At 40.6% G+C, this 20,325-nt stretch overlaps 1 protein-coding gene across 2 annotated transcripts in view; it reads right to left on the bottom strand.

The window, feature by feature from the left end:
- Positions 1 to 20,325, bottom strand: part of Rcor1 (REST corepressor 1) — a 91,522-nt gene that overhangs the window by 25,317 nt on the left and 45,880 nt on the right. For both annotated transcript variants that reach the window (XR_008218426.1, XM_052739048.1), the window contains exon 3: positions 15,313 to 15,396. Coding sequence is in view for 1 of the 2 variants with exons in the window: in XM_052739048.1 (XP_052595008.1) it covers positions 15,313 to 15,396 (84 nt within the window). In the remaining variant the exon portion in view is untranslated. The remainder of the gene's footprint in view (positions 1 to 15,312; positions 15,397 to 20,325) is intronic.

The raw sequence follows: 20,325 nt of genomic DNA, 5'->3' as shown, positions 1-20,325 counted from the left end.
AATACTACTTTTGACAGGTCTCATTTCTTTGTGCTCTCCTACCCTACCCGGTCCTTACTTCTCTCTGATGTTCTGAGAGATGGACAACTACCACCCACCCTATTCTGCACAGGACAGCAGACAAAGTGATGAAACAGGAGGTTTGCATGATTCAAAAATTCCCTCATGGTTAACTTAAGTGAAAATAAGCTTTCCATCTAAGAAAGTCAACTCTGCTCTCATAAAAACAAACAATAACAGGTGCTTAAAGGAGATGAAATGGAACAGGAGAAACACAAGTTTCCCTACACTCCAAAAGACAAGGGCTCAGAGGCTCAGAGGACTCCTCCAATACATTTTTTTGGGGGGGGGGGGGAACAGTTTGTCTGTGTAACAGTTCTGGCTGTCAAAATGATTTGTTTGTTTGTTTTTCGAGACAGGTTTTCTCTGTGTAGCCCTGGTTGTCCTAGAACTCCCTCCATAGACCAGGCAGGCCTCGAACTCACAGAGATCCACCTGCCTCTGCCTCCTGAGGGCTGGGATTAAAGGCATATGGCACCAGGTCCTCTCCAATACTTCTGTGTCTCAGTCACAATTATCTTGATTCTGTCCAAAGCTTACAGAGAGCTCATCTCAGTGTGGGAGTAGTCCTGTGCAGAGGCTCACTGGGGGAACCAGGACAGGACTGTTAACAAAGGTCACAAAGCTTAAGCAAACAGCAGCACAATTCTCTGCTGTGGGCACACATACTACTAGCCTTCCCCAGGCATCCTGCTCACTCTTGAGAGAGAAGAGGCTGCCTTTGATTGCCACACTGACACCAACCCTCAGGTCAGAAGCATTGGAATCAGCCAGTGGGTGGACTCATCCTGCTCTAAAATAAAGCAACCATAGCACAGTGCAATTATTGTTTACTTGACAATTACTATTAAAACAAACATGGAAAGCCATCTAATATTAGTTGTGTAGTTACAGATATGCACCACTGTGATTGTAAAGCATAAACTATATTCATCCATGGCTTTTTAGGGGCTGGGGTATTCACTTATTTTGCTGTAACCTGAAAACAGCCATGACTGAAGGAATTTGATAGAAGCCGAGAGCAAGTAAGAGAAGAAAATGCCTGGTGTTAAGATTTGTTTCTATACTAATGTTTTGAATCCAATGAAACAATGTCCTTAGTATGAGTAGTAAGAGTTTCAAATTCAACTGCAAAAGAGAAAGTATGCAGTTGAAAACTGCTATGGTAACCTTAATTCACCCTTCCCCTCCCCTCCCAAGACACTGCAGAGATTCAGAAAGCCCAATCCTGAATATTCTATAAAGAGTGGTAGGCTGACACCATGAGGCAGATTGAGGACAAAGCTTATGGCCTTAATGGAGCTTAAAAAATACAGTCAAGATTTGCAGTGGCAGTAGGTACTGCAAAGGAAACATGTCAGCAACTTCTCTAAGCTCAAAGTGAGCATGCCAAACATTTTTAAAGAATGTAATAATGGATTGGAGATGTTACTAAATAGAGTGCTATGCCTAGTGTACATAAGGTTCTGGGTTCAATTCCCAGCACAATAGAGTATGATAAATACCATGGCATCTCCTTTTATTATTAAAGACGTTATCCCTAAGATTCACATAGAAGCAAAAGGAACATTTAAGTACAGCAGTTCTGCCACCTGGTGGACGCAGACAATATTACAGCTAACATCTGAAGCCTGAAGACAAGCCAGAAAGAAATAAGATGAACATGCTATTTCTTACTCTGGTCTTATAAAACAAAATTCCACTGCGTAGAATATTCCTCCCCTGGCTACCCAGGAAATACAATGGCATAAACAAGACATATGACTGCTCTATACAAGGCCATGCATGTTTATGTTCCAGTCTGATCTAAACTGTACCTTTGTGTCCTGCATCAACTTATTGGATAACCGGAATAATTCTGTCCTCTTTTCTAGAACTCGTTTCCCTTTATCAGTGTAAGGGTAAGCAGACTAGGACTGAGTGTGGTGGTGCACATCTTTACCCTCTGCAGTCAGGAGGCAAGTGAATCTCTGAGTTTGTGGCCAGCCTGGTCTACATAGTGAGTTCCAGACCAAATAAAGCTACATGGTGAGACACTGTCTCAAAATAAATAAATCTAATGTTAAGATACAATACCCCTTTAACTCTCCCATATCAAATCAACTTCCTTGACTTGTCCCTAAGCAGGGAGTTGAAGACTCAAGGCAATCTTATTGATTTCCATTTGTACCTGGCTGTGTATACTATAATCCAAAGGAAAGACTCAAGATCTGTATAATCATACCAGGAAAGAAAAGGAGGGGTAGGGAAAGGCAGAGAAGGAAGATGGGCTGATCATGTATCTACTCATGGCTGATTATAATAGAAAGAGTCCTGGAGCACAAGTCAAAGCCCTTGGCTTCTCCTAAGGACCTGCTAGCTGAACTCCTTTGCTCAACTGCAGAACAAGAATGAGACTCTTCTCCAGACCTTCGTAGAGTATTAGGAGAACATTTAAAATAATCAAATGTAAACAACTATTAAATCAATTCTGTCATAAACATTTCTTTTTGTAGTGCTAGAAATCAAACCTACAGTTTCAGCCATGCTAGGCAAGTGTTCTCCCATTGAGCAATATTTCCTCTAGGTAAGAAACAAACTTTGTATGCTATTTTCCTCAGTGCTCAGAACTGAACCCAGGCCTATGTTAGATTAATTCTCTGCCACTGTGCTACACCTACAGTACCTAATGCATATTCATGCCCCAAATTCCTTTTCATGAATAGAGACTGCTTTAAAAATTACTCATTTCAAGGCCACCTCTGACTAGGTTCTAGGCGGGGAGGAGTGACAATCCCAGTGTCTTGAGTGGCATATCTGCCCTTAAGCCCTGGCAGGATGGTGAGGAAACAAGCTGCATCACACGGGAAGTTCTGCCACACAGGCTTCACCCAAGTCACTTCCTCTCTATGCCTGATCCTTCCGGGGACAGTTCAGAAGATGCTGAAGGGAGGGGAGGGGCTTTCTATCACAAATCCTGCCACTTTCCATGCTGCAACCTTGTGGGCGTTTTTTTCTTCACCCAGTACAGACTCGATCAACAATGCTAGAGAAGAGGCTAAGAGCTTCTGGCACAAGCTGTAGCAGGACAGCCTATATATAATAAACTAGTCTACTGGGCACGGAATTAATTCTCCAGCAGATCTTTCAGATCTACTTTGTAGCTAGTGCTGCTCCTGAAGATGTGGTCTGGGGCCTTCTGGAATTCTCCTTACAGTTGAAGAGAGAAATAACTCAATTAACTGCAGTTGTCTTAAGTACCAAAGAAAGAACTATGACTATCTTGTCTAGGCAGCCCACTCTGCATAATGGAGGAAGTCCTTTCCTATAGGGGTAAGACATCATGCTTTCAACCTTACTCAAGTGTTATTTATAGTAAGGAAACCAGAAAAAAGAAAAGAAAAGAAACAAAACTAAGTATTTAAAAAAGGAACTTGGCTAAGTAAATTATGCTACAAGATGAACTATCATTAACAGTTCAAAACTCATGTCTTCATTTTTGTTGGAATAGTTTTTTTGTAGAAGATTTAGTTACTGATGTTGTTTGAGATATAATTTCACTTTGTAACCGAGGCTGGCCTGGAACTTACCCATACAGACCAGGCTGGCCATAAACTCACATAAATCCTCCTGCTTCAACCTTCTGATTTGCTGGGGTTACAGGAATGAGCCATTATGCCCAACTTCCATTTTTTGTTTTCCCCCGAGATAAGGTCTCACTATGTAGCCCAGTTGACCTAAAAATCTTGATTCTCATGCCTTAGCCTCCAGAGTTCTGGTATTACAAGCCTGAATGACTACATCTAGCCTATTTCATTTTTCCCCCCAAGACAAGGTTTCTCTGTATAGCGTTGGCTGTCTTGGAACTTGCTCTGTGAACCCTGGCCTCCAATTCAGAGATGCGTCCGCCTCTGTCTCCTCAGTGCTGGCATTAAAGGTGTGTGCCACCAATGCCCAGCACCTACTTCATTTTTAATGGCAGGAAAATTAGAGTTTAAAAATTATGGTATGATCCCACAATACACAGCAGCATAGAGAGGAGATTAGAGAGCAAGCTAACAGTGATCACACGCTACACAGTGTGGGGAGGGGCTAATGTGATGTTCAACAGAATGTATACTTTAAGCATGTGTGAACCCTGGCATCTCCCCAAACAAAAATATCCATATGGTAGGATGAAGGATTATCAAGTTTTTTGGAGGGGTGGGTTTTTTGTTTTTTTTTTTTTTTTAAAGACAGGGTTTCTCTGTGTAGCCCTGGCTGTCCTTGAACTCAGAGATCTGCCTGCCTCTGCCTCCCAAGTACTGGGATTAAAAGTATATGATGCTGTTGCCACCACTACCAGGTCAATCATTTTTAATAATAAATAGAAACTTGTATGTAAGTATGTACTTTCCCCAAAAAACATTTGAGAATAACTTTCATAACTTATGACCTAATTTCTTAAATATTGAGCTATATTTGCTAATAGTAGTATATTCTCTTATATAATCACAGAAAAGCAAATAAATTAAATTCTTGACAATGCTTTAATCTTTGTCCATAATCCAATCTTGCTAGTTGAACCTAAATTGCTTTATATTTGATTAATTTAAAACAAATTCCAGCTAATTTCATCACTACATATGCATTTTTTAAAGTATGTTTTTATATCCCAGAGTCATTATCTTACCTAGTAAAAGTAGCATAATTCCTTGTATGAGCAACAGTGTTCCGCCCACTAGACTATCTACAATGTACAAATCTAACTCTAGCGATGATAACCCCAGGTAAAGAGAAACCCCTTCTGTCTTTTTCTGGAAGCAGTAGTAAACTAATCTGACCACTTCAGAAAATTATTTGGCACTGGCTTCTCAGCTGACAGATGAGACACAAAAATAGGTCAAAGAATGTTTGTGTAGTAATGTTTGTTGTGAAAACTTGAAGTAACATTCCCCTGTTGGCAGAAGGTGCAAACAAACTGTAACCAGGCAGAGGAAATCCAAATGTAGAGGGAAGAAGGTAAGACATAAGGATGAACAGGAGCAAAAGAAGGCAGAGTGTCCACCACTGCGGGGCACTGCACTCAGCTGTTCACGGAAGCTCTTCTAGAGCATTTTTAGGGACTAGAACTGTCCTAGTACATCCCACCACTCACAGGGCAGCTTCCCACCAGACTAAAGCCGTATTTAAGCAGGGCTGTTAGGTCCAATTAGCGCCTACTACCTCAGAAGCAGGGACAAGAATCATTTATTGAGTAAACTGATGGCCACAAGGGAAAAAAACTACAAGATTCCAGATGATCGAGGTTGCATAGCAACTAGTGAAAAACCCTGAATTTGCAACTGTACGCCGAGGAATTTTCACACTCCTGCCATCTCTTCATTCACCTGGCATTGTACATCTACTCACCACACGCCAAAGGGGAGAACAGAGCTAAACACACCAAACATACCAAGTTCCTGCACTCAGTCTTAGAGTACAGAGAAGGGCATACAATACACAGTGTGCTGAGTAATAAGAAGGAAGGAAATCAAGTGAGGTAAGACTGAGTGGTCCCTACTTCACAGCTTGTTAAACCTCTCTGGTAGTCTCACCTAAGGAACTGGACACCTGGGAGAAGAATACTTGTACTCCTGACAAGGGGACAAAGAAGGCACTTATGAGGGTACACTCTAAATAAGGTCACAAGGGCAAATACTAGTTACACAACTCAGGGTCATATTGCAACTTTTAGCTTCCAATTTAAAACACACAGCGAACTAGAAAGCCACTGGGATATCTTGACTTAGAAACTATTCAAAATGTTTCTAGGTAGTGGGTATATTTACAGTGTATCTATGTAGAAGTTTAGAAAGGGAAACACACTACGGGTCTGGAGAGATGACTCAGTGGTTAGGGGCACTTGCTACTTTTCCAGAGAACCTTTTCCACATACAAATAAGAATAGATCATTAAAAACTATCCAACACTATACAGTTCAGAAAATGTCTAATACAACAGGATGATTTTTTTAAAGATTTATTTTATGTATATGAGTATTTTGGCTGTATATGTGTATGCACACCACCTGAGTATCTGGTACCCGTGGAGGTCATAAAAAGGCGTGGAGGCAGAAGCAGGTGGATCTCTGTGAGTTCCAGGCCAGCCTGGTCTACAGAGAGAGTTCCAGGACAGGATCCAAAGATACACAGAGAAACCCTGTCTCAAAACACCCCACCACCACCACCACCACCAAAAAAGGTGTGGGTTCCCCTGGAAGTAAGAGTTATGGATGGTTGTGAGCCTGTGTGGGCGCTGGGAAGCAAACCCAGGTCCCCTACAGAACAGCAGATGCTGTGAACTGCTGAGCCACCTCTAGACTATTAGATGCTCTGATCAAAAAATGACATGTGCTGATGGGAAGACGTGCAGAGATGAACGGCCACACAAGTGGAAGCCCATGAACTGTAGACTAGTGCCTGTGGAGCCCATGGACTGGACTAGGCCCTCTGGATACAGAAGACGGTTGTTTGGCTTGAACTGTCTGTGGGGCACCCAGGCAGAGGGATTGGGATCCGTCCCTGGTGCATGGGGAGGCTTTTGGGAATCAGGTGCCTGTGGTGTGACGCCTTGTGCAGCCTTGGTGCAGTGGGAAGGGGCTTGGACCTGCCTAGGCTCAGTGTGCCGGGCTCTGTTGACTCCCCATGGGATACCTTGATTTGGGGGAAGTGGGGGTGTGGGGTGGCTTGGGAGAGAGGGATAGGGGGTGGGAGGAGGTGGGATCTGTGTGTGGCACGTAGAGTAGAAAATTTCTTAATAAAGAAAAATGAAAAAAAAAAAAGAATTTATTCAAGCTCCATAATTGGGAGGGGGGGTAAAAAAAAAGACGTGTACTGAAAGTGCACAGAGGGCGCCAGTCAGCAAGAAAGCTAACACTAAAACACTCCCTTACTTTGATACTCAAACTCTGCATACTTCACACATCTTGTATGACTATCTTTGAGAGTCAATTCTTTTCAACTTTGATTCAACTGATTATCAGCAAGACTTATGTTTCCTATAACTGTACCAGTTTTTCCCCATTTTTATAAAATTTTTAAAAATACAGTCAAATACTTAAATTGTCACATAAGCATACACATATGCATATACTACAAAATACATAATGCACAGCGAGCAGCACCATCTGTCTGTGACCAATCTGCAACAGCACAAAATCACTTTACTAAGATCTACCAAGGGAGCAGCAGCCTTCCCTGGGAAACACCTCTTACTCAGGAGCCGCTTCTCAACTAGCTCAAATTCCAGTTCGTCTCTTTCAAACTCTATCTTAATCCCAGCACTAGGAAGGCAGAGGCAAGAGGCAGGCTGTTGTGAGTTCAAAACCAGCCTGGACTGCATAGTGAGTTCTAGGCCAGCTAGAGTTACATAGGGAGACCCTGTCAGAAAGAAAGGGGGTGGGAGATACGTGCAAATGAGAGCTATGGGTATGGCTCAGCAGTAAGAGGGGTAGCCATCAAGACTGACAACCAGAGTTCAATCCCCAGAACTCATTTGTTAAAAGAGAACCAATTCCCTCCCATAAGCTATCCTCTCACCACCAGATGAGGATTATGGTACAAACACAAATGAAATTTTTTAAAAACTTTGTTTTAGGGGCTGGAGAAATGACTCAGTGGTTAGGAGCACTGGTTGCTCCTCTAGAGGACCCGGGTTCAATTCCTAGCACCTACATGGCAATTCACAACTGTCTGTAATTCCAGTTCCAGGGGATCCATGGCACTAGGCATGCATATGGTGAGCATATATATGCACGCAGGCAAAATACTCATACACATAAAATTAATAAATCTTAAAAAAAACTTTTATTTTATATGTATGGGTGTTTTCTCTGAATGTAGGTCTGTGCACCATGTGGGTGCAGTGCCCATGGAAGTCAGAAGAGGGTGTCAGATCCTCTGGAACTGGAGTTACTAACTGTTGTGAGCTGTGGATGATGAGCATCAAACCCAGGTCCACTAGAAGAGTAGCCAGTGCTCTTAACCATTACTCCAACTCTCCAGCCCAAAATGCAATTTTTAAAAAACGAAGAAAAAAATAAAAGGAAACACCTTTAGCCTAGTCATGCCCCTAAGCTGTCCCGCCCAAGGCAATTTTCTTCATGACAAACTGCTCTGGTATATCTGGTACCCAGGGAATTTGTTGTGGAATAATCTTTTTGTACAATATAAAGATGTGTCTTTGCCAAGGCGCTTTCTGATTGGCTTAATAAAAAGCTAAATGACAATTAGCTAGGCAGGAAGTATAAGTGGGAGAGCCAGAGAGAATTCTGGGAAGAGGAAGGGCAGGGTCGCCAGGAGCCACAGAAGCCAGACTTGGAACAAGTCAGACACACAAAATGGGACAGAGGTAAAAGCCATGTGGTAGAACACAGATCAATAAAAATATGGGTTAATTTAAGTTATATGAGATAGTTAGGAACAAGCCTAAGCTATCTAAGCTAGGCTGAGTTTTTATAATTAATAATAAGTCTCCATATTGTGACTTGGGAGCTGGCAGGAGAGACAGACAAATCCACCTACAGGGTAAACTCAGGTAGTCAAGTTTACTCAGCAAGAACTTTTAGACACTGACCTACCTTGCCCATCTCATAACCACCACCTGCCTTTCTGGTTGCTTCACTTCTCACTGTCCCCAGGACAGTGTGTCTCAGAGAAGAGTCTGCATATTAAGCACTAGATTTCTGTCTCAATCCCAGATACAAATGCCTCCTCTCCCCTTGTCCAGCTAGCAAACTCCTACTCACATTCCAACTATTCGAAAACGCTCAGGGTCTTAAAAAGCTTCTCCCCGCAAGGAAGAGGCACTTCTGGTAACCAAGGAAATCATGACATCTGAGTGAATACAGGAGATACTTGGTGACAAATTAGGCTAAGGGTCAATGCCCTCCTGATTTTTAAGTCTGACAAGCAGCGGCTCTTTAATTCTCACTACACCGTGGCAAACTGTAGATGACACTCACACCTTTGTCACCTTACGTATCAAACAAGTAATGGTCTATGTTCATTAGTGGAGCACTGTTTCAACTCTGTGGTTCTTGTCTGTGCACCTAAGTTACTTACACGTCCCCAACTGTGTCTCTACAAAGCACATTTTCTTCACATACCCACAGGCTGCATCTCCCACTAAATGATTTTTACTTAGACATAACCCAAAGCAACTTGTGAAATATTAGTTATGTTTTAAGTCCTTAATTATACTTGATTAACCAAAATAGCACATGAAAGCAGATGTGTGCAGTAAATGTAGTCTAGAGACCTAGGATCCAGTCCTAAATTGACTACTAACGAGCTGTGAGACTGCAAACATCTGATAAGAGAAGGTGGGAAAAAATGTTCATTTCCTCATTACCAGTGGAGTACAGACTTCCCAGATCCTTTATACTAGCACACTACCAAACATGTAAAACTGCCCCCAAAAATATGAATAAAAATCAACCTCACAGAATAAACTCATCCAAAACAACCCCAATAAGATACTATGGTGGAATACCACACCCGCAATCTGCTTACCTATGAGAATAAATACATGGGCTGTGAAAAGGAAAAAGAATGAAAAATACTGAGTAAGGAAAAAAACCTAGACCTGGTACTGGCACACACCTTTAATCCCAACACTTGGGAGGCAGGAGCAGGCAGATCTCTGAGGTTCAAGGCCAACCTGGTCTACAGACAGAGTTCCAGGATAGCCAGTGCTGGAAACCCTATCTTGAAAAACCAAAAAGAAAAATAAACACATACTTTCATAGACAAACATCATGTATAGACATATGTCCATGTACAGACACATACCATGTACAGACATACACTGTGTATAGATATATATGCATGTATAGACACACATCATATACAGATACACACACAAACATATAGACATAACATGTACATAGTATGAACTTGGATAGACATGGTATGAATGGTGCATGAACTTGACCTAAGTGAAAGAAACTAAATGCCCTTGCTGTATAGTCTGGGGTGTTCACTGATGTTTCCTCAAGTTGTTAAAAATTCAAATGCTTTCAAAGGCTCCACTCATACTGCCATAATTCAAAGGCAACCAAGATGCCCTTTGGGGTAATGTTATCAACTGTGGTATTTTCAAGCAATGGAGCATTATTTGACACTAAAAATAAATGAGCCATTAAGTCTCAAAAAGGCCTGGAAGACCCTAAGATGCACAGTACTAACTGAAAGAAACCTATCCGGGGCTGGTAAGATGGCATTAACTCCAGAAAGTTACCCTCTGACCATAACCCACCAAAACACAACAACACACACACACACACACACACAAGCATGCACAAAATAAGATATAATAACATTTTTTAAAGAAATAAAGGCAGGTGGATCTCCAAATTCAAGGCCAGCCTGGGATCTCCAAATTCAAGGCCAGCCTGGTCTACATAGTGAGTTCGAGGACTGCCAGAGCTACATTGTGAGACTCTATCTAGAAAAAACACACAAAATCAATCTGAAAGGATTTTAATGATAATTGCATCTCAATAACATTCTACAAAAGGCAAATCTATGGAGACACTGTAAAGTCAATAGCTGCCATGAGTTTGGGAGGAAAAGAAAAAAAAAAGGATTCTTAGCACATCGAAGCCATTTTGAACAACAATGGTATACAACACAGCCGAGAGCTCTACTATCAACACTCTGGGTGGTAATAATGTATTCATACAAATGCACTAACTCTACAGGTGCAAGAGCTTCACAGCAGGGTAGGCTATAGGTGTATATGGGTATTCTTGGCTCCCCGCTTAATATAGCTATGTACCTAAAATTTGCCCTAAAATTTTTTCTTCTTAAAACAGAAAAGAAGGCCGGGCGGTGGTGGCGCACGCCTTTAATCCCAGCACTCGGGAGGCAGAGCCAGGCGGATCTCTGTGAGTTCGAGGCCAGCCTGGACTACCAAGTGAGTTCCAGGAAAGGCGCAAAGCTACACAGAGAAACCCTGTCTCGAAAAACCAACAACAACAAAAAAAAAAACAAACAGAAAAGAAGAAATGAGGGGCTGGAGAGATGGCTCAGTGGTTAAGAGCACTGGCTGCTCTTCCAGAGGACCTGGGTTCAATTCCCAGCAACCACAGGGTGGCTCTCAACCATCTATAGTGGAATCTGATGCCACCTTACGGCATAAAGGCATACTTGCAGATAGAGCACTCATACACATAAAGTAAATCAATTAATTTTTAAAAATATAATCATGTATTTCTTATTCTGTCTTTGAAATAGACTCTGAATTAAGTCATTAGTCTATCCTGTCCTCTTTTACACCAGATTATATTTTCACACACCCAGATAGTATATAAGCCTACTACATGCATGGGCTATATGACAGAAGAGACATGGTATAGCCAATTGCTCCTTGAGTCATAATGATGAAAAACATGACATTAAAGTGGACACAAGAGAAAATAATGCAATAAAGGGACATGGTATGATGGTTATTCTTGGTTGTCAACCTGACTATAACTGGAATGAACTATATAATCCAGAAATGGATGGCACGCTTCCAGACATTGAGGCTGGAAGGCACACCTGTAATCTGGGCCACATCTTCTACTGGATGGAAGAAGGAAGGGTTAGTTCTTCGCCTGCTTGCCCTTGCCTAGTCAGCACATCCATTCCTTCTTCTGGATCTCAGTAGACCAACTGAGACACCCAACCTCATGGCACTGAGCAACTACCAGATTCTTGGACTTTCCATTTACAACTACCCATTGTTGGACTGCAACCAGTAAGTCATTCCAATAAATGTGTGTGTGTGTGTGTGTGTGTGTGTGTGTGTGTGTGTGTGTGTTACTCTCTCATAAAACTGGCAGCATAGTAGGTGCATTGGTACCAGCAACACCATGGACACACAAGTAATAAGATGGCTACAAGGTCTAAGCAACAGAAAACTAATCATTTTGGGGAGCATGATACATGTGTTCATGGAAACATTAAGATGCACATGGCTATAAGTAAGCAGGAGAGAGGGCTCCTATGACTAAGAGCACTTACTGCTCTTGGAGAGGATTCAGGTTCAGTTCCCTAAACCCACATGACGTCATACAACCAACCACCTGTAGCTCCGGTTCCAGAGGATTCCATGTCCATCTGCAGGCCTCTGTGAGCACCTGCACATACATAGTGCACATAAACTCATGCTGGCATACAAATAATTTAAAAATAAATTTTGAGATGAACGCAAGTTGTCTGCAAGAGCAGACAAGTACTCTTGACCTCTGACTCATCTCTCCAGCCTGCTTTTGTTTTTAAATGTATAAACTATATATAGTATATCCATACTTGGTTATGGTAAGAAGTTAGGTGATTATAAATTCAGAGACAAAACGAAGTTTTCAGGTGACACAGAGAAAGCCAGGATCTACAGTGAGTTTTAGGCCAGCCTGGGCTACAGTGTGAAAACTCTCAAAAGAGAGTGTGTATGCATGCATGCGTGCGTGCGTGCGTGTGTTGGAGGGGGATGGTGTTGTTAAAAGATGGTTCAGCAGTTGAGTGCAGTTGCTGTTTTTATAGAAGATGTAGGTTCAGTTCCCAACACCTACATGGTGACTGACAACTGTCTGTAACTCTAGTTACAGAGGATCTAATACCTTCTTCTGGCCTCAGGTACCAGGCACACATGTAGAACATATATATAGTATACATGCAGGCAAACATACATGCATAAAATAAAAATAAAAACTTTTCTTAAAAAGGGATTAAAAGAAATCTACATGTGACTCATAGACATTAAAAAAAATAACTCTAGCTGGGCAGTGGTGGCACATGCCTTTAATCCCAGTACTTGGGAGGCAGAGCCAGGCGGATCTCTGTGAGTTCGAGGCCAGCCTGGGCTACCAAGTGAGTTCCAGGAAAGGCGCAAAGCTACACAGAGAAACCCTGTCTCGAAAAACCAAAAAAAAAAAAAAAAAGTTCAACTTTTAACTAATATTGAGTAGAGCTTAATAGTAAAACTGAAATTTATTTTACTCAATACCGATGTTTAAAAACTCTCAAGCAGGTGTTATGTGCACACTTGTAGGCCACTACTTAGGAGGCTGATGCAAAATGATCCCTATGTTAAAGCCAATCTAGGCTACACAGTAAGTTCCAATCTTGGGGGGGGGGGGAGGTGTGGCCTACTAACTTTATATATTCATTGGTTTTCTTGTAGGTCTAGTAAGAAAAATATTAAAAGTTAAATTCTGATCCCAAAGATTCTAGTATGCAATGCCAAGATACAAGAGATGCTAATTAGGAAGAATGAAGAGGGGAGGCAAAGAAACAAGGTAAAAGGATACTAATATAATCCTAACCTAGAAGAAGTATTGTGAATGGAAAGAGATCCAGACTCTGGGAACGGGCCAGGAGTGGTGGTGCAGATCTTTGATCTAGCACTCCAGAGGCAGGGGCAAGTGGATCTCTATGAAGCCATAGCAAGTACAGGACAGCCAGGAATACATAGATAAATCCTGGGGAAGGAGGGGAATGGCTCAGCTGTTAAAGGCTAGGCTTACAACCCCGCCCCTCTCAAAACAAACAAAACAAAAAAACCCATGAAAAAATGGAATAAACAGAAAAGAATCTAGGAGCTGATTCAGAGGAGCAGATTTAGAGCCCAGCTGTCAGTGACCTTGGGCTCTTCATTCCTTGTCTCTAAGCTGTGGAAAGCCGTCAGCACACGAGATTCAGAGAACTCCCCTTACACCACTGTGGACAATGAAAGCTGCATGACCAGGAACAGCATAAGCACCTGCTATTCTGGGCATAAGGCTCAGAAATGCTTGCTCTTCCCCATGGGCACTGAGACTAGAAGCCTCCAGGAGGGCAACAGAGTGAAGAGAGAGATCTCCAGAGTCAAACCCTCTGAAAATTAAACTCCACCAATAAGGAAGACAAACTAACTGGGTGCCTAAGAACCTCAAGGAAGCACTTAGTCAGCTGGGCTCAGGAAAACAAAGCTTTATGGATTACAAGGAGGTAGATTTTTTTAGTTCTTTTTTTCCTCTGCTCTGAAAGAAACAGCATGTTCAAAATGACATGAATCCACTTTGTAAATCACTGTAAATGCTCAAAGAGAAGGACGAAAAACAAAACATACCAGGAAATATGCAGAAAGCTTTTCTGTAGCATAGCAAAGATCAGAAATGCTAAGGTGGGGCATGGTGGCGCACACCTTTAATTCCAGCAGCAGGTGGATCTGTGAGTTCCGGGCCAGATATGCATAATACCAAAAATTGTGATATGATTTCAGTTAACAAACCCCATAAATGCCATCCATAAATTACAATGAAAATTTCTCAAAAGAAAAATTTGTTTTATTTCTTAGTTATGATGAAAATAAAGACCTTCAAACAGCAAGGAATTATGGTAACACAGCAGACACAAAATTAGTCTTAAAAGGTAACATAGACAGAAAATACAATTAATATCCTTAACAGAACCTCTTTATCTTCCCCCTCCAAAACAAAGATCAGTGGTCTCAGGGTATTTGCCAGTAACACTGCTAATACTGCCAGGCTGGAGGTACAGCTCAGTGGTGGAGTACTGACCTAGGACTGTGAAACCCTGGTTTACATCTATGCATTCTCAGTTGAGAGGTTACACATTTCATTGTTATTTTCTTCTTTGTTTAAAAATAGATTTTCTGTGCTAGAATGCTTCACCTATTGGTATGTATGTGCACCACAGAAGTCAGAAGGAATCATTAGATCCCTGGAACCAGTTCCTCTCCAGGTGCTCTGACTGCTGAGCCATCTCTCCAGCCCACTGACTATCTCCTTTCTACTCTGACTCAGTGTCCTTAGCTACACTCAATTACTACCTTACACAGCATTCGGGAATATGTAAAAGATAATGAAATCACAGGCTGTAAATATTTAAATTGACTGGCCATAGTTAAAAATAATACTATAAATAAAGTACATACTTCCAAACTCTATTTTTTCTTTTCCCCCCAAGACAGGGTTTCTCTGTGAAACTGTTCTAGCTGTCCTGGAACTTATTCTATAGACCAGGCTGGCCTCAAATTCACAGAGATCCGCCTACCTCTGCCTCCGGAGTGCTGGGATTAAAGGCGTGCACCACCACCACCCAGTCCAAATTCTATTTTAAAACTGTGAGACAGCAGTAATAGAGAAAGACTTTACGTTACAATGATGCCTTTAAGACTTTGCATTAAAAAAAAAATAATAAAATAAAAAAAAAAGACTTTGCATTACCTAAGAAAGATGAGAAATAAAGGAGCTTCAAGACTTACGTTTTGCTTCTGAAAGATTCTGATTAGGTGACCAGACCAACATGCCAAGATTGTCTCGTTCTTGACTGCGCCTTGCCAGTTTGGCTTAGTAGAAAGAAAATAAAAACTGTATTATTATAAGTTAGTAGCTGTAATAAACAGTAAATATCACGACTATTCTGATCTTCTAAGACTTTGAATATGACATCACCACCTACACTTCACCTTACACCCTTTACAATAATAATGAATAAAATAACTTTAAAATAGTATCTTAGGAAATTCATAAAGTCCACTAAAATTACTAATATGGAGATGGAACAGAGTCTAAAACAGTGGTTCTCAACCTGTGGGTTGTGACCCTTGGTGAGGGGGTTGTTGAATGATCTTTCATGGGGGCCACCTAAGACTACCCTGCATATCCTACATATGATTCATAACAGTATCAAAATTACAGTTATGAAGTAACAAGGAAAATGATTTTATGGTTGGGGTCATCACAACATGAAAGGGTCGCAGCATTAGGAGGGTTGAGAACCACTGGTCTAAAGGATGAAGAGAGAGAAATGTAACAAATAGAAGTGGAATAGCATGTGCCTTTGAATATGTCTTTTTGGTTTTTATTTGTTGAGACAGAGTCTCAAAATGTATTCCTGAGGGTCTGGAACTTGCTATGTAGACGAGGCTGGTCTTGAACTCACAGAAATATACCTACCTGCCTCTGCCTACCAAGTGTTAAGATTAAAAATATGCACCCCACACCTGGCCCAGAATGCCTTTTAAAATAATTCTAAAGTTTATAAAAATATTCATTCTGCATAATCAAAAAAAAAAAAATTAACAGAGATCCAGCCCACTGCCCAAACCTTTTTTTTGGTTTTTCAAGACAGGGTTTCTCTGTGTAGCTTTGCGCCTTTCCTGGAACTCACTTTGTAGACCAGGCTGGCCTGGAACTCACAGAGATCTGCCTGGCTCTGCCTCCTGAGTGCTGGGATTAAAGGCGTGCGCCACCACTGCCCGGCTCCAAACCTTTTTTATAAAGACACTGAACCCATTCATGAGTGTGAAACTCTCATGGCCTCTTAACCTATTGAAAAACCCACCTCCCATTATATTGGCCTTATAGATATTAACGTGAGTTCTGGAGCAGACAAACATTCAAACAAAAACATTATCACCACAGACTGTGTTTAGCAAAAGTTGAGTGTGGTTGTGCATGCCCACGATCCCAACATTTGGGAGTCTGAGGAAGTTCCCAGCCAGCCAGAACTACAGAGTAAGATCCTATCTATGGATGTCTGTCTTTGTTTAGGGTTTTGTTTCCACAATAGATGAGAACCTGTGGATTGCTTCCAGGCTAATATGGTTTGATCAACCAAGAACCCCTGAAACGTTGATACAGCATCACAGACTACTACAACCAAGATTTAACTGTAATTCTTAATTTTCTCAGGATCCAGATTAGATTGCCAGCGCCCCCAACCAGCAGGAAGTAGTAGGAGAAGCGATGCTTAAATTCCCAAAATATTGTTTATAAATATTTATTTTTATTTAAAGGGGGTTGATTATATAAATACAATCTCTTTCTAAAAAAGAAAAGGGGATAGTATAGATATGATAGAATAAAAGGGTAGATCGTTGAATCTACTTTTAAAGAGCAATAATTTGTTTGAAATGTTTTACGTTGCTATGGATTTTAGTTTATTGATAAAAATTAAAAGTTAATTTTGTTATACTGTATGTATATTTCTACTCTTGTTTAAGGTATTATGTTTGTACAGCTCATTTGACATTTTAATGTATGATTAAGAAATACAGATTAATAATTAGATATCTATGATAATCAAACTTATAGTCATGTTAAATTTTCTAGATATACATAGATTTCAATTAGGTAGATAATTTTCAGATACTTCAAAGACCTACAGAATATGGCATTTAAAATGTTTTAAAAAACTTTAAGACTTTCTGGACAGTGAGACATGTCTGCTCCTGGCAGCACCGATTTACTTCAAAGAAGATGATGGGCATCGAAGTAACTCCATATGGAGTTTGCTTTCTTTATGGCAAAAGTTAGCCATTTGGGCAAGAAACTGTTCTTGTCTGGACTGCTTGACAAAATGTTGTATCGGCTAGACATGCAGGACCCATGGAAAAAATGACCACTAAATTTTGCCAAAACAAGATGAGATGGTCCTTCAGGTTCCTGCTTTGCAGAGGAGACTGCCAGATATTCTACAGGACACAGGGAGAAGCAACTAAAAAACTCTAGGCCTATAGGCTGAAGATGAATGCCCCAACATTGCAGAGGAACTTTGGGTGACAGTCTAGGCAGCCAGATGTCTCTGTCATTCTAGATTTTTGGAAGTTGCTTACAATGCACTTCCTGTTTACTTAGGTAATATTGTAAGGTAAGATATATAAGGTAAGATCCTTCTGGGGTCTTTGATGGAGTTGAAGACTAGATAGTTATAATTTTCACTGGTTATGATAAAAGATAAATTAGATATGAAACTTTAGACTCACAAATACAGGATAGATGATAGAATATTTTCTTTAATTTTGCCAAAGATAAATAGGCTAGATATTATAACTGTAATTTCTGCTTGATAACTGTTCTATTATATATAATTTTACTATGCTAAAGTTAAAACCTTTCTTGATTAGATAGAAAAGGGTAAGTGCTGTGGGATGTCTTTCTGTATGCTATGAATGTGTTGTTCTCATTGGCTATAAATAAGGCTGTTTTGGCCTATGGCAAGGCAGCTTAGAGGCAGATGGGAAATCCAAGACAGAGAGAGGAGAAAGGCAAAGGCAGAAGAGATGCCAGCCGCTGCCAAAGGAGCAGCAAGATGCCAAAACCAGTAATGCCATGACCATGTGGCAACTTATAGATTAATAGAAATGGGTTAAATAATAAGAGCTAGGTAGCAAGAAGCCTGCCAAAAGTCATACAATTGGTAATTAATATTAAGCTTCTAAACGATTATTTTATAAGCAGCTGAGGGACCATGGGGCCGGGCAGAACCGGAGGGCACTTATGGCTACACCTATCAAACAAAAATACCCTCTAACCAACCCTTCGAGGGAGGGAGGGAAGGAAGGACGGAAAATAAAGGAGAAAGAATAAGGTTAAAAACCAATAGATAGGGGAGAGGCAAACTGAAGCTCTATGAGTAACTTCTATACCATGCTTACTAAAAAGTACAAAATTTGGGCTGGAGAGATGGCTCAGCCGTTAAAGGCTAGGCTCACAACCAAAAATATAAGTACAAAATTTAAAACAATGCCCAAGTCTGGTGATAACGTGGAGAAAATGAATCTTTCTTTACTGATGGTGGCAAAAATGAAATGCAACTAATACTTTGGAGAGAAAGTCCAACAGTTTCTCCAAACTGTAATATATCCATACAATAGAATACAACTGAGCAATAAAAAGAAATGAACTAAACACATAAGAACATGAATGAACTTCCAAATGCTTAAGCTAAAGAAGAGTCACAAATACAGGAAAGACGAGGCTTTTAGAGAGAATCCCATGGTGGTGGGCAGGAACTGTTGGTAACAACATGCACTCAGGAGTTCTATTACCACAAGAATTATGGCTGTGTACACGTGCATCAACACATTTAGTTCCCATCTGTCTACTGAGAAAGCCTTAAAGGAAAGAAAACTAAGCACATTAACTCCCAGATGGGACTTTTAAACATGTCTCCAATAAAATAACTAAGATATCTTGAAATGTTTTATTTCATGGCTCACAAGTTTGCAAGATGACCCTATGATGTTTTGTTATATCACCAAGTAAGATTTTTAAAAGAACAATGAATTCTATCTTCTACTAGCCAAATCTAGAACAATTTGAGCAACAAAAAAGTAGGCATGGTGGTCATGCCTTCAACCCTAGCACTTGAGGGAGGGAGGGAGGGAGGGAGGGAGGGAGGGAGAGGCAGGAGGATTTCTCTTGAAGAGTTTGCGACTAGCCTGGTCTACTTAGGGGGTTCCAGGCCAGTCAAGGATACATAGTGAGACCCTGTTTCAAAACAAAATGAAAGCCAAGGTGGTGGTGGCTCACACCTACTATTATACTAGCATTTGGAAGGCTGAAGCATGAGAATTGCCACAAATGTGAGCTATAGACTGAGACTATGAGAGAAAGAAAAAAGAGGAACAAGAAGAGAGGAAGGAAAGGAGAGGTGAATGAATCTTTCAAAATGTACCTTGGAAATAAGGACTCTGTAAATGAACAAGAAAATTATATAACTTTTAGAAAAATACACAGTTGAAGATTAATTAGTTATAGTTGAAGATTAATTAGGATAGAAAGTGAATTAGATACATTTTGGACTTACCAAAATAGGATAGATAATGGAATTATTTTCTCTGAATTTGTCAAATACAAATGGACTAGACATTGTTTAGGTATTTATTACTTGTATATATTGTATATAGTTATTGTACTTTTGTATATAGTTTTTCTTATGTTAGTTATAACCTTTTTCTTTTTATTAAAATAGAAAAGGGGAAATATGGTGATATTTTATTTTTACTGAAATATGATTTTATTTGTATGTTAATAAATAAAGATAAAGATAAGTTCCTGGCTTCTTCTCATCATGTTGGTGACTGTGGTGATGCTGCTACCTGGGACAAAGGGTTTACTACTGCTTGTTGAGAGAAGAATTGCCAGGACCATAGTGTTACAAGAAAGCATCCACAAAGGTCAGTTTGGAAAAGTTTGGCAAGACAAATGGTGGGGAGAAATTGCTGTGAAGATTTGCTCTTCTAGGGAAGAATACTCATGGTTCTGAGAGACAGACTTTATCAGACTGTGATTGCTCCAAACCACCACCACCAAAAAAAAAAAGTCTGCAGTGAACCAAGACCACGCCTAACAGTGACTTTGAAATCTTCAAAAAGATGACAGGACTCCACAATGATGATTCCACAAGGACTATGGTAAAGCCATTAAGCTGATTAACTCCACGGAAAGATCAACTCTGGACTACAAACTACTCAGGACAATTTTGAGAT

Source organism: Peromyscus californicus, unplaced genomic scaffold, assembly GCF_007827085.1.
Source record: "Peromyscus californicus insignis strain IS unplaced genomic scaffold, ASM782708v3 Scaffold_15__1_contigs__length_86483966, whole genome shotgun sequence".
Classification (NCBI taxonomy): domain Eukaryota; kingdom Metazoa; phylum Chordata; class Mammalia; order Rodentia; family Cricetidae; genus Peromyscus; species Peromyscus californicus.
The sequence above is the reverse complement of the archived record's forward strand: the minus strand, read 5'-3'. Positions and strand labels throughout refer to the sequence as shown.